This window comes from Metopolophium dirhodum, chromosome 3 (assembly GCF_019925205.1).
Source record: "Metopolophium dirhodum isolate CAU chromosome 3, ASM1992520v1, whole genome shotgun sequence".
Lineage (NCBI taxonomy): Eukaryota > Metazoa > Arthropoda > Insecta > Hemiptera > Aphididae > Metopolophium > Metopolophium dirhodum.
The window spans coordinates 12,627,026-12,640,706 of NC_083562.1; the positions used below are offsets into that span (position 1 = coordinate 12,627,026).

The 13,681-nt window shown below is 27.5% G+C and overlaps 2 protein-coding genes across 9 annotated transcripts; one reads left to right on the plus strand and one right to left on the minus strand.

The window, feature by feature from the left end:
- Positions 1-1,393: 1,393 nt before the first annotated feature.
- On the plus strand, positions 1,394-5,324 carry LOC132940729 (WW domain-binding protein 11). Its single transcript, XM_061008451.1, has 9 exons — positions 1,394-1,595; positions 1,679-1,804; positions 3,541-3,638; positions 3,769-4,001; positions 4,079-4,212; positions 4,282-4,376; positions 4,456-4,564; positions 4,643-4,985; positions 5,055-5,324. The coding sequence occupies exons 1-9, from the start codon at positions 1,532-1,534 to the stop codon at positions 5,263-5,265; spliced, it is 1,413 nt and encodes a 470-aa protein (XP_060864434.1). The 5' UTR covers positions 1,394-1,531; the 3' UTR covers positions 5,266-5,324.
- A 498-nt stretch (positions 5,325-5,822) lies between these two features.
- LOC132940728 (myb-like protein Z) lies at positions 5,823-12,384 on the minus strand. 8 transcript variants are annotated; one of them, XM_061008450.1, is made up of 7 exons: positions 12,080-12,384; positions 11,836-12,017; positions 9,040-11,759; positions 8,542-8,643; positions 7,232-7,358; positions 6,882-7,096; positions 5,823-6,812 (listed from the first exon to the last, which is right to left on the minus strand). In XM_061008450.1, the coding sequence occupies exons 1-4, from the start codon at positions 12,100-12,102 to the stop codon at positions 8,551-8,553; spliced, it is 3,018 nt and encodes a 1,005-aa protein (XP_060864433.1). In that variant the 5' UTR covers positions 12,103-12,384; the 3' UTR covers positions 5,823-6,812; positions 6,882-7,096; positions 7,232-7,358; positions 8,542-8,550. The 8 variants fall into 8 exon arrangements, with proteins under 8 accessions (XP_060864433.1, XP_060864431.1, XP_060864430.1 ...); XM_061008448.1 differs by lacking the exon at positions 7,232-7,358 and adding an exon at positions 8,246-8,374; XM_061008447.1 differs by lacking the exon at positions 7,232-7,358 and adding an exon at positions 8,246-8,421.
- Between the last annotated feature and the right edge of the window lie 1,297 nt (positions 12,385-13,681).

The following is a 13,681-nucleotide window of genomic DNA, read 5'->3' on the forward strand; positions in this document are numbered from 1 at the left end:
TATGATATAATTGCTATATTAGAAATATAAGTAGTAATAATAGTACAGTAGTGGCGTAACCAGGATTTTTTCAAGGGGGGTGTCCGCGAGTATAGCGTATACAGTAGTTCCCCAAATTTCAGATGACACTATTATTTAATATTCATTGAAAAGTGTATACCCCTTTATATTTAAAAATGCATATTATATTGGATCTAGATAGTACCTATTTATTACACATGGACAATTTTTACAAATTATGAGTATAAATGTTGTAAGCCTAATAATAATTTATAATTATTTACTAAAATTTTAAATAAACATAAAGTCCATAGCCCCCCATATCTTCAAAAACCTAAACTTATTATTATTTCAACTATTAACCTTATTATAATATTATACTTATTATACTATTTACCTTATTATAGTGGACGAAGTTAAATATTATTAACTCAAGACTCAAAACTACACTTTCGAATTTTGATTCTGACATGTCATCAATATTTACAGAAAATTATCAGCTAAATAATTAATAGTAGATAAGGGTGGTTTTCACAAAAAATCTCAAAAATTAGAAAATATGACAATAAAGTATAATTATTAAAAATTCCAAAATATCAGATTTTAAACAACTACATAATTGAAGAAAAAGGCTGGATCTTGCTTGCCGAATCACCCAGTATACAATAGGAACCTCACAAGTTGTTCATATGGAAATGAAAAAAAAAGTTAAACCGATATATTCTTTAACGATTTTTGTTAATTTGGTATACCTAACATATTCAAAAAATACTATACACAAAACTTGAAATGACTTCTGTGCACCTATAGCCATAGGATATATCATTAAACACAAAAACACATTGATCTTTTCGAAATACTTATTTAGATTAATATCTATTAAATTTATAAGCTATATTACCTATTGGCTATCAGATAGATTATATATTTATATCACAAACCTATTTAACGGTTTTACAATAAGTCGGTATTAATTCAAAACTCTGCAAAATTAATAACCATGATAAATTATCTAAATAACATAATATTATAATGTACACCTACTAAATTATAGTAATGATTATTATAATAATAAATAAATTCTATATTTTTTTCAAAAATTAATTCAATCTACTATTTGATCGCAATACATAGAATCTAAAATAATAATTATAAAAAAAACACACATCATTGTAAAATCGATACATTCATCTCATCGCTCCGCTCAAAAACTAAAATTTTATAATTTTAAGATGTTGCATTACAGTCGTGGTTACCTGCCGCTGGATAGTATTATTTTTTGCCGTGATTCTCATCCTTCACGATAATAATATAAAAAATAATAATAATAGGTATACTAACTGTGAACTGTGTTCTGTAGTTTAGAAGATACTCCATTAATGTGATAATTCTTATCAGTTTATTTGTTTATTTCATGTTTCAATCGAAAATACTGCAGTTCTTTAATGTTATTTAATTTAAATGTATGTATTTTATTTTTAATTGATATAACTTAATTCTAATTACTAATTGTCCATTACAAACCGAAATTATGGGGAGGCGTTCGATAAATACCACTAAAAGTGGGAAATATATGAATCCCACGGACCAAGCGAGTAAGTATTATACATATTCTATTAAGCATGATTAATTGTCAAATATTATAACATATTAAAATATATTTTGTACAATCTAATAGGAAAGGAAGCCAGGAAAAAAGAATTAAAAAAAAATAAAAAACAGCGTATGATTGTTAGAACTGCTGTACTGAAAGGAAAAGATCCATTACAAATACTTGCTGAAATGGAAAAAATTGATCAAATGGGTAATGTAAAATTAAGTTATACATAACACATTAATGCGAATAAATGCATAATACAATCACACTATTATTGAAATAATGTGATCAATAATCAATGATATATTACATGTTTATATAGTACCTATAGGGACGGCGCTAGGATTCACGGGGCCCTGGCAAAGTAAATAACAGCCTATGTGTGGTCTTCTGAATACTAAAGGTACACAAAAACATTTTCTCTTTCCTCCGCTCGAAATTAGATTACATATCCAAACTAACTAGGAACTTACTAAACAAATTTTATCAAATATCAACCATAATTTTATACATAATACATAATATATTATGTTTTAATAAATTATTATAAAATAATTTTATAACATGTATAAACACATACATAATAATAGAAATATAATATAAGTTAAAAAAAATTAAAAAAGAACAATATTAACAAATAATAAAAATTATTGATTACATTAGTGAATTTTGTAAAATTAATACATATTTTTATAACATTACTTTTCTTGTTTTTTTACAGTAAACTAATTTATAATATCATAATCTAAAGTTCCGAAATATTTTTCTATTGAAATTATTGAAAGACCAGAAAGGGTTTCTTGACTTAATTTGTTCCTCAAATATGTTTTAATTAATTTCAATATCGAAAAGCTTCTCTTGACACATGCCTAAGTTACTGGTATTGTCAGTAAAATTCTAATGGCAATACCAATTTATACTAAAAATTATTTGTGAATAAATAATAATAATCGTGAATAATCTTTCAATTGCACATTAATAACACTATAAGAAAAAACACATCACCAGTGACTGACTCAAATACTCGAAAGACAAAAACACACACAGACACATGCAGCACACTAGTGTCACTAGTGGTCATACTTGTCTCTACTCTGTGCTGGTGGTGTAATATACAGTATAATATTGAATATCGTAAAAAACCGAAATATACATAAAAGTATTAAAAATAGTACCTTATATGTTATAACTTATAAGTAACAATTTAATGAAACCCATACCATCGGACAGACATCCCGGCCATCACCACCACCGATAAGGCCGTCGCAACTGATGTCTAAAAATAACCATTCCGCATCCGATTCATGGTATAAAGAATTATTTTCAACAATAAACTTGCCCCCCTCTCGCGTCGTCCCTGAGTACCTATTTTATATTATATTATTATAGTTATAACATTTTACAATAAATTCATACTTAATATGACTATATTTATTTGAATTAACTTTAAGTCAATGTTATTTTATAAGATTTTGATTAATGTATGACACTATGACAGTATTATTAAATAAGCAGACATCTTAAAACGGTTGAGTTTTAATGGATAATCGTAAATGCAAGAGTATTCAGATTTACTTGATCGTAGTATATTTTAAATAAATATTATTGGTTGGAGGTATTTTACCAAGTGTTTTAATTTTACAGGCCAAACAAATTGTTAAATTTTAAATATTAAATCTTTCAAGTTATTTTGTGTATAGATAACAGTATAAATCACAAAAAAAATGTAGATGAAGGTTAATAAGAGAATAGATCAATGAATTGTAAACAAAAGTGTAATAATTGATTTATTAATGATCATAGACTATAGTAAATGTTAATTATTATTTTCTGTTAATTACTTTATTTACTTTGAATTAATTTTTAGAAAGTTGTTTAATTAGAGCTGTTACTAAAAAAAAAAAAAAACAAATGTATAACATAACATTAAATTTTGTATATAGAATACAATGTTGTTCAGCCATCCCCTCTTAATGAAAAAGTATTAAGAGAAAAAAGAAGAAAACTTAAAGAAACATTTGATCGAGTTATGAAAATGTATGTAAGTACCATGCTCAACCTATCCTAACGAAATATTTTTGTTATTAAGATTTTCGGTATTTTGATTTAAATTTATATTTTATTTATTTATTATATAAGATTTTCAGATACTAAATATTAACTATTTTTAGGTAAAAGATGAACTTGATAAATATCATGAAATCAAACGAGCAGAATCGGAATACGAGAAACGTCGTTTCAAGCTAATATCATATTTTGATGCAGTAAAAACAGCTCAACAAGTATCAGTTGATGAAATTCCACTACCTGTTATGACATCAAATATTCCATTACCTGCTTCAGATACAGGATATAACTCTAATGAATTACCATTAGGAATATTGAAAAAGCCCCCATTATACACGTTAGTAATTACCTATTTATATTAATACTGTTGTGTTTTTGTATCAAAACTTACAAGCAAAGTATTGTAATTTTTAGTAGTCCACCAATGTCACCAATATCAGGTACTAAAAAACGACCACCGGGTGTACCCCCTGGTGTACCACCTATATTGACAGACGAAGAAAAGGATGATGATGATTATGAAGATGATTCAAGTGATGGAGAAACTGGTTAGTTGATGATATAATCAAATATATTTTTATTTTTGGCATCATATTTTATTTTTATTTTCTACTTAGCTCCAAAACGTTCCCGCACATTAAGATTTGCTGAACCAGAGGATTCCGGTAAAGAAAATAAAACCACTGATGATATAGAGATGTTCATGAGAGAGGTAAGGAGTAACTAGATAGTAGCTACTAAATACATTTTATGTAACCTTTACTAGTTCAAACAATTTAACTTATTTTTAGATTGATGAAGTTCAAAAGAGGAGTTCAACAGGAAAACATGAAGACTCTAATGAAATTCCTTTACCATTACCTGCTCCATCAGGACGCTTACCTCCAGGATTACCACCAAGTATGATAAATATGCAATATTAAATTATTTAATTAAAACTCAATATTTAACTGCTTTCTAAAATAATTATTTATAAAGGTTTACCAGTGGGTGTTCCTCCTCCTATGCCATATCGTGGACCTGCTGGTAGAATGCCTCCAGGTCCACCTCCTGGTCGACCACCAATGTTACCTCCTGGACCTCCACCTGGTTTACCACCACGTATGCATGTCCGATTACCCCCTGGACCCCCTCCTGGAATGCCGCCAAGAATGATGAGATATAACTCTGGTATGCATAACAATATGAATACAGCTGCAGCAGCTACCGCTGCCACTGCTGCTGTAACACCAAATATAGTGAGTGCCGAACCACAACTTATTAATCGCGACGAAGCTCAACACAATACTGGGTCTACAATTGAAGCAAAACCAAAAATGAGGTATATTTAAAATTGTATATTTATTCTATAATATCTCATTTATGCTGTGAATTATATTATTCGTAATAGAAATCTTGCTGCTGATATCACACGATTCTTGCCTACATCCATCCGAGTGAAAAGAGATGATGGTAGACCAAACAAGCGAGATAATGCATGGGAACAACATAAAGCTGCAGAATATAAATCTAATATTGCTGCCAGTAATCAACAAGCTGGGCAACAAACTAAAGATGATGCATACATGCAATTTATGCAAGAAATGGAAGGGCTTCTTTGAAGTTGTTCATATTATTTTTTTTTTTTTATTTACAAAATTATAAAACTAGTACATTTTTATACTTAGATATTCATTTATTTCAGTACAATACTATTCCAATTTAAAACAAAAATGCATATTACTGTTGCTTAGAAGACCAAGAATTTGAATACAATATTAACTATTTGTTCTAAGCATAACTAAAAAGTCTTCAAAATAATTTTTTTTAAAGAAATTAATTTGTTTTTACCATAGCAAAATTGAGAACTTAACTACTACTATATTAATATTTTTTTTTCAATTTTAATAAAATGTGTAATAGGGTTAAACTTATAAAGTTTTGTGCTTTCACTATTTCTAAAATAATATGTTAAAAAAATATTCAAATGTGTCGGTATGTGAAATTTTTAATTTTTCAAATTAACATGGTTAGCATATTATGATAATATTGATAAATATTGAATAACATTTTAAGATCTCAAAACGAAAAATGAAAAAGTTTTATTAAAAAAAACAAATTCTTGTTATTCAATTTTGTAATAGCATGTATTAAAAAAATGAATTATTTTATAGATTTTTTTAGTTGTAATTAGAATAATGTATACATATAAATAACCTTGTAAACATTTCAAATTATAGAAATAATAAAAATATAAAATTTTTAAATAAAACTGTACTAAACTTATTAATGGTGAAAATGTAATATTTAAATTCAATCTTATAGTATAAAACAGAAACCCGAGGGCGGGGCGCCTATGGCGATTTCCGTGTTAATATAAAACCAAAACCAAAATCAATTAAATCTGGCTTAAAACCATGTATGAAAAAATGATTTCTCAAAAAGTACTGAGTAGGAAAATGTTTAATGTATTGATAAGATATTAAGATCAAGTCATTACTTGCACATTAAAGAACAAAACAGTTTTTATACTAAAAAGATAAGGAACAACTTTCTAACCAAGAATAAATTCACTGAGTATTACTGAATAATTGGTTGTCATTGATACGAATACTTTATTATTAGTATTATATTATTTTGTTAATTATATTTGTACTATTTTATAATAGTTCACTAAAAGTAGGATATAATTATTTAATTGAATTATGTCACACATGTTAATTAAATATTATTTATTTCATACATTAATAATATAACCAACAATTATACAGGGGTGAATCACCAAACATGCTCAACCCAATTTTTTTGTTTAATAATGAATTTATTAATAATAACTCATTAACTACTCGTTTGAAATTTTGATTTTGATAAGTCATAATTTTCAGAAAAATTATGGTAACAAAATTTATAGTAGAAAATTGTGATTCTCATTTGAACAACAGAAGTTGTTTTTAAATCCACAGAATATTTCTTAAAATTCTAAAAATCAGATTTTTAATAAATGCATTATTGAAGAAAAAAAGTAGAAGCAGTTTGGTGAATCACTCTTTATAGTATATAACAACATGATAGTATACAATTTGTTGAAAATAGGCAGTAGGTACTTATTGAAAAGATTTATCATCTGCTTTTCTGCATCATATTTTGATAATTGGAAATTTATCAATTTCTATAAAAACATAAAAAAATGTTATTGATTTTAATACATCAAACATCAAACTATTAATAACATATATACCTGCATTTTACACTAATTGAAAAAATGTTTCAATTCCATACATGTTTTTAGAATATTTCAAAAGCTTCTTTACATTATTTCCTCTTTTATCAAATATAAAAATCTCCAAAACCATCCAATGGCCTAACTGTGCCGTTACGACCATAACCCCTCACAATAGCTGAGGCCAGTTGCCAGGCTCTAGACCAATAAAAAAAAATCTCCAATGCCAATACCTGTAACAAATAAAAATAAATAAATAAATACTGAATTATATAAATTAAAAATGTAATTAACTGTCAAATTAATTTTCATAGATTATAAAGTCTTTACATAGACAACCTAAACTCTATTCAGAATAAGAGCGGTACCGGGGAACGACAGGTTTTTGTTGGGCACCGGTCAGATGCTTCTACCACCAAGTCAACCAACCGGTTTGACATTCGGAATGTAGCCACACCTATGCGTAAAAGTTGGCAGCTTGGTACCTCTGTTATTCTGAAAAGAGTATAAGATTTGTATGTCCAAACTCTAAACTAAGAATGTAATAGTAAAATTTATATTGATCTAAATAAATAAAATATAATAAGTAATAACTGCTACCTAGCTATTACTTAATACCTAAATTATAATAATTTTTTTGTTACAAGAAATCATATGAATCTTGAAAACATATGCTATCAATATTTTTACACTGTATTAATGTATTCTAATACTATAATTATGAATAATTATTGTTTTATTGTTTTATAAATATTATCAGAACTAAAATACCAACTTTAAGCCTACAAATAACTTATATAGTATTTGCTTTTTAAAACTTCATAACAATAAAAAAATATTGTATTTATTTAGTTTACTTTAATAGTTATCAACAGGTATATGGTCTTGTGCATAATTGTCTGATATTATATTAGTATCAGGTTTAGTCTCTTAAATTTAATGACACATATATTTACTATTTATTTATGTTTACAGAAATTACATAGATCACAATATTTCAATAAAAAATGTTAAATATAATAGTTTCTTTTAGTAGTTAGTAATTGAAGGGTTCAGTGCAACAACCAGACAAGTCCACTTTTATAAATTGTTCAGGAGAAGCAAAACAAAATTCTTTATCTCATTTACCTTTATGGGTGGGAAATAATTATTTTTGAGATATCTTTGGAAATTAGTAATTAGTAATCAGTGGTGCATCTAGGACTTAGCCCCCCTGACTAATATTTAGCGCCCCCCAAAAAAATAAACCTTATTGGTAGTTATATGCCCCTTACGGGTTATTTTAAATAAATATTTTTGTAAGGTGGGCTCTAGCCCGTCCTAGAATTCTTACCCTAGTTGTGCCTATATATATATACTCTATTCAATTTAACTTTACCCACCTTCCCGTATATACATGTTTAGACCCCCTTGGTCGATTCCAGGTTCTCTGTGATTGATCACCGTTAGTCGGCAATCGAAATTACTCCTCACTTTCAAAGGCTGCCGCAGTATATTGTGGAGAGGGGGACCTGTGCATCAGTGATCGTTTTACGTTGGCTAAGTGGATAAACATATACTGAACAGAGTATAGAAGCAAATAAATATTATGATAATTTGTAAATACTGAATAGCCTCCAATAGACTGCGTAGCATTTCAATTGGAAAATAAATATTAAATCAATTAAAACTTACCTACATTTTTCAGTTAATAAGATGAATGTATATTGGTTCCATAATTATTCATGACATCAAATTCATTATTTTTACTTGGTGCACCTAAAGGTGTTATATTCGGTTCCTAAAAATATAATTATATTAATTAATATAAGCATATATAATAAGCATCAGCGTACGCAGATATAATTGGCATGGTAGTCTTGGATAATATAAGACTAATAATAATATAAGATTATATTTAATATTTCTTATTAGATTACAAATTTAAAATTATAAATTATGATACTACAATATAACAGTAACTAGTAGTATTACTCTGCTCACAGGAATGTGTCCTGTACCAAGGAAAAAGGATATGTAAGATAAATTAACATCTAATTATCTATTACCCATATTAACGATAATCATTCAAATAACAAGAAAAATTCACTGCTGCAGAGACGTCAAGACTCTAGAGCCTGCTTTAACTACCTCATACACTTTTGCCACTAAGTAATAAATAATAACCAAAGTTTACCTTATCAATCATTTCTGGAAATATAGTACTTAAATTGAAGTTTGTTAAAGTGTTCACATTGCTACTGCTGTTATAATAGTTATTTGTGTTCTGGGTAAAATGTTGAACTGGCTTATTGTAACTTGAACTTGTCATGCTAAATGTTGTAGGTAGAGGTATATAATTTGAAATGTTATGCTTCGTAGTTGTCGGAGGAGTATAGAAATTAGATGGTATTTGATATGAAGATGGTTGTTTGTCTAAATCATTTATATTCTCATATAGATAATTACTATTGGGTTGATTATAATAATTGCCAAAATTTTCATTGTTATTATAACTTGGTTTTTGGCTTGTTCTATAACAGGTAGTTTGTTTATTAGTTACATTTTGGTTTTTTGAACCTGATTTTATAATAGAACCATGTTTTTGTTGATGCCTAATTAAAGATTCAGCACTGTGATTTGTTGATCTACTAGAATCGTGTGAATATTTTGATCGTACCCAAGATTGATCTTGTTCAAAGGTATTAATCTCAGGGTAATATTGTTTAGTTTGATTTTGATAATAATCTTTATCTGTTTTCTGATTTTGGTACACACAACAATAATCCTTAGCACAATTTCTACCTTTTCGTTTATCATTTGACTTGGGTTGTTCTACTAACTGACTGACGGATAGGAAATTTGAATTAACAGAACGAGATTTATAATTGAGCATATTTTGCTCACTACTTGTAACAGGGATTGTATTGTCACTTTTTTTGTTGCATTCATAAACTCTTTGATCAAATGGAGTATTAGAACCTGTATTAATATTCAAAGCTAAATCTCCTACTAGAGTCGGTAATGTTGAAGGCATATTAGTATCCAAATGAGGTAATAAAGGGATAGTTTTAGATGGTGACCATGAATATGTTTGTTTAGGTTCAGGCTGTAAATCAAATGACATATCAAAATTGTTTTTCTTTTGATAGCTATAGTCATCTTTTTTTGCATAAGAATTTTGACAGCCTTTATCTGTCATCCAGTTAACTGGAACACTCTTTTCATTTTGTTTCTTTTTCTGTTTTGGTTTGTGTGGCCAAACTTCTTGATAATTTTCAGTATCAATATATGTAGTTGTATTAGTTGAATTTACTGTATTTAGGTCATATGGTACTACATAAGGAACATTGTTTACAAATGCTGTAGATGTAGATTTATCAGTCTTTTTAATATTTTTATTAAGATTTTTATCAAACGAATTATAACTAGTATACCGCCAAAGATCAGAATTTGATTGAGTGGTTCTATAATAAGAAGAAATATCATTATAAGATGTCTTATGGTAAGTGGAAGCAGTTGGTTGAGGTGGAGGTATTGGTTTTAATTTTTTAACCTCTTTATAACCATAGTGTTGATCATTCTTTTTACCAATGTCTATATATCCATCATTATAGAATGGTTTGACGTTAAAACCAAATTGATCTTTCATTTTATCTTTATTTTGATCTTTTTCACAATCATCGTCATTTTTCTGGAATAATTCTGTAGCTGGAGATTCCAAGTTACCAATTTGCAATATTGTTGTGGGTGTAGCTGAATGCATTTCCGTTTGTTCAGATTCATTTAATATATTAGTGTTTTTTGAAGTTGAAACCAGGGGAAATGAAAGAAGAAAAGCTTCTGTCGGAGACATGGAGTCTGCGTGATGTCCTCCGACTGGCCCCTGAAGAGAACTAAACAAATCTGTAGAAAAATCTGTATTTGGTATTGGTAACCGTATGTCATCAAAACAAGAGATAATGTTTTTTGCTGTTTCTATAGATTTTCTTTGATTTTCTTCCGTTAATATACTTAATGGATTAACAATAGTAGATGTAGTTTGAGCCGTTGATAAACACTCTGGCGAATTAGTTGTTATTTTATTATCTGTTTCAATGGATTTTAATGTATTTTTATTTCCATCACAAATCGTCATATTTGTTACAATTTCCTCTCTTTCAATAGATTTTTCATTTTTATCTTGATTGATGTCCTTCACTATAGCTTCAATTGTGTGACTTGTTGTTGTACCTCTATTATCATTTGATTTTACTGGTTCTGTACACCTAAGTTTATCACTTTCTTCTATTTTATTTTTGTTTATGTTTTTTTCAACTTTTTGTATATTATTGGATTCATTTTTATTTTCAGATTTACTATTTAGCTTTTTATTGTTAGTTATTTCTACTTTACTATCTTTCAAAAAATTAGTTTCTTTTAATAATCTGTTGTATGTTACTAATGATGGTATAGGTCTCTTGTTCATAGATGTAGTAATTGTTCCATCATTCTTTTTAGGAGCAATTAATATCTCTGAACTTTTATAATCGGGTAACAAAAGTATTTTGGGTATATCAAATATGATCTGTGACTGAGGTATAATAGGTGCAGTATCAATTTTGATCAAATGTCCATTGGGTAAAATAAATGTAGGGTTAGTTGAAGTTAAAACTGGTATATTAACAGGTTTAGTAGCTAAAGTAATAGGCCTTACTTTTTGAGCTAATTTTTGTTTGTTTTTAAACTTCTTTATATTACTATTTCTGATACCAGTGTCTTTTTTAGGTTTAGTTTTTGATCTATTTTGAATACTCATCTTTTTAATAGATCTATCTTTTGGTACTTTAATTTTTGATTCTTTTAAAGTGGATATTAGGTTTTTGATTCTTGTGCATAAATGGGATACTTTATTTTGTAAGCGAATTAATTCCTTTCCTAAGATAAGAAAATATAATTTAGATTTAAGATGAATAACATATTTACAAGTATAGTTGCAAAAAATCTTACTTACTATGCATACTTGATGTCTTCAGCTTTTCATTTTGTAAAACACGAATTAAATCTATTGCATGGTTAATAATGTCAGCCTTACCTAATGAAGCATTAGAGTCTGATGGTGGAAGAACAGTTCGCAATTCTTCAAAACTTACATTCAAACGATCTCTGCGTTCTTTTTCATATACTCGATTTTTACTATAAAAAAAAAAAACACTTAAAATAATTATTCTGATAAAAGATGAATAATAAATACATACGATGGTGCTTTTTTACCACCCATTATATAGTAATAAAAATCCTTGAAACTAAAAATTAAATTTATTTATTAAACAGAAAATATTAAATATCAATTAACACTTAAAAACGTAAGTCTTGGCTGATTATGCATTAAACTATAAGATTTATTGTTTAATAATTTACAATTTTGAAACTTCAATAAATAACTTGTATTTATAATTATTCAAAACTTCAAAATTAATAACACGAGACAGAAACACACTAAGTATACTACAGAGTAATAAATAATAAGCTACCCATAACTACTATAGCCTAAACTCTATAGGATAATAGTATATTAATATTAATAAATAATAATTATTATTATTAATTTTTATAACAGTGATAAGTACTATCTATAACCGTGAAGGCGTAGAATGTAGATAGTACTTATCACTTTAATAAATAATATATTTTACACCACGATTAAAGATATACAGATACATATTAGTATTTCATATGTATATGAAAATTAAAAAAAAAATAAAAATAAAAATATATACATATTAAGTATATCTTTAATCGTGTTTTACACTTTGCAGCTCATATTGTTCTATGATATGATCTAAGATTAACACAGATACCTACATGAAAATATTTAAATAATAATTTATAATATATCTGGTGTTTATTGAGGGCGTCGAGGTCCAATATATTTAGTATAGGCCCTTTTCCTAAAATATCATGGAAGAATACCACGGTATTCAACTCGGCCTCATTGGAAAATGTTGGTGAAGGTACTCCTTGGAGTATGTACTCAACTAAATGTAAAACAAAATCGAGAAGTTCAAACATTTTGAAAAAATCGATTGCAAATGGTAGAACATTACTATAAAACGGTAAGAGATAGTACAAAAGACACAAGAGATAATGTTGATTCTTGTAACGACTAACGATTTACATAAACATAATGTGAAAATGCAATAGGTATACCGAAGTAAAATTTAAGACATAATACGATAAAACTGTGTACCTAGGTACCTACTGTATTTGTATTTGTATTTTATATTTTGTATACGGGAGCGGACTGGCCCACTGGCCTACTGTCCTATAGGATAGTAAGCCCTTGTACTATCAGGGCATGGGGTCCTTCATTAATAAGCTCCAATAAGGGACCATAATTAAGAGATAGCCCTTGGCAGAAGGATGCTGCATGTTAAATCTTTATTATCCTCAACTGTAATTTCTGAATTTTATAATAGAATACCATAAATTGATACTCCTTGATAATATATTGTATTATTGGTGTAGTGTATTTACAGTTGGCATTGTGAATGGTATCATTTATGGTAGATACCTATTAGAATATGTATTCAAAAATTGTTGAGTTTAATAGAATTCACCGTTATTAAGGAATACAATATAGGAAATTAGAATAAGAATAATAAATTGGGGAATAAGAATTGTATGCAAAACTATGAATACCAATTTACATAATATGGTCTATGGATTAGGTTATTTATAAATTAAAACAAACTTAATCATAATAAACATTAAAAACAGGAGTTGTTTTAAATTAATATTGTTAAAAAAAATGTTATGTATACAAAACTAATTTATAAATAACTTTCCACGGACTGTGT

Excerpts from the sequence above, each read along its gene's own strand:
- LOC132940728 (XM_061008443.1), bottom strand. The coding sequence starts at position 12,102 with ATGGGTGGTAAAAAAGCACCATC. Across the intron at positions 11,760-11,835 it reads GAAGACATCAAGTATGCATA|GAAAGGAATTAATTCGCTTA; the intron begins GTAAGTAAGATT and ends TTCTTATCTTAG. Across the intron at positions 8,644-9,039 it reads TTCCAGAAATGATTGATAAG|GAACCGAATATAACACCTTT; the intron begins GTAAACTTTGGT and ends TTATATTTTTAG.
- LOC132940729 (XM_061008451.1), top strand. The coding sequence starts at position 1,532 with ATGGGGAGGCGTTCGATAAATACCACTAAAAGTGGGAAATATATGAAT. Across the intron at positions 4,002-4,078 it reads AAAAAGCCCCCATTATACAC|TAGTCCACCAATGTCACCAA; the intron begins GTTAGTAATTAC and ends TGTAATTTTTAG. Across the intron at positions 4,213-4,281 it reads TTCAAGTGATGGAGAAACTG|CTCCAAAACGTTCCCGCACA; the intron begins GTTAGTTGATGA and ends TTTTCTACTTAG.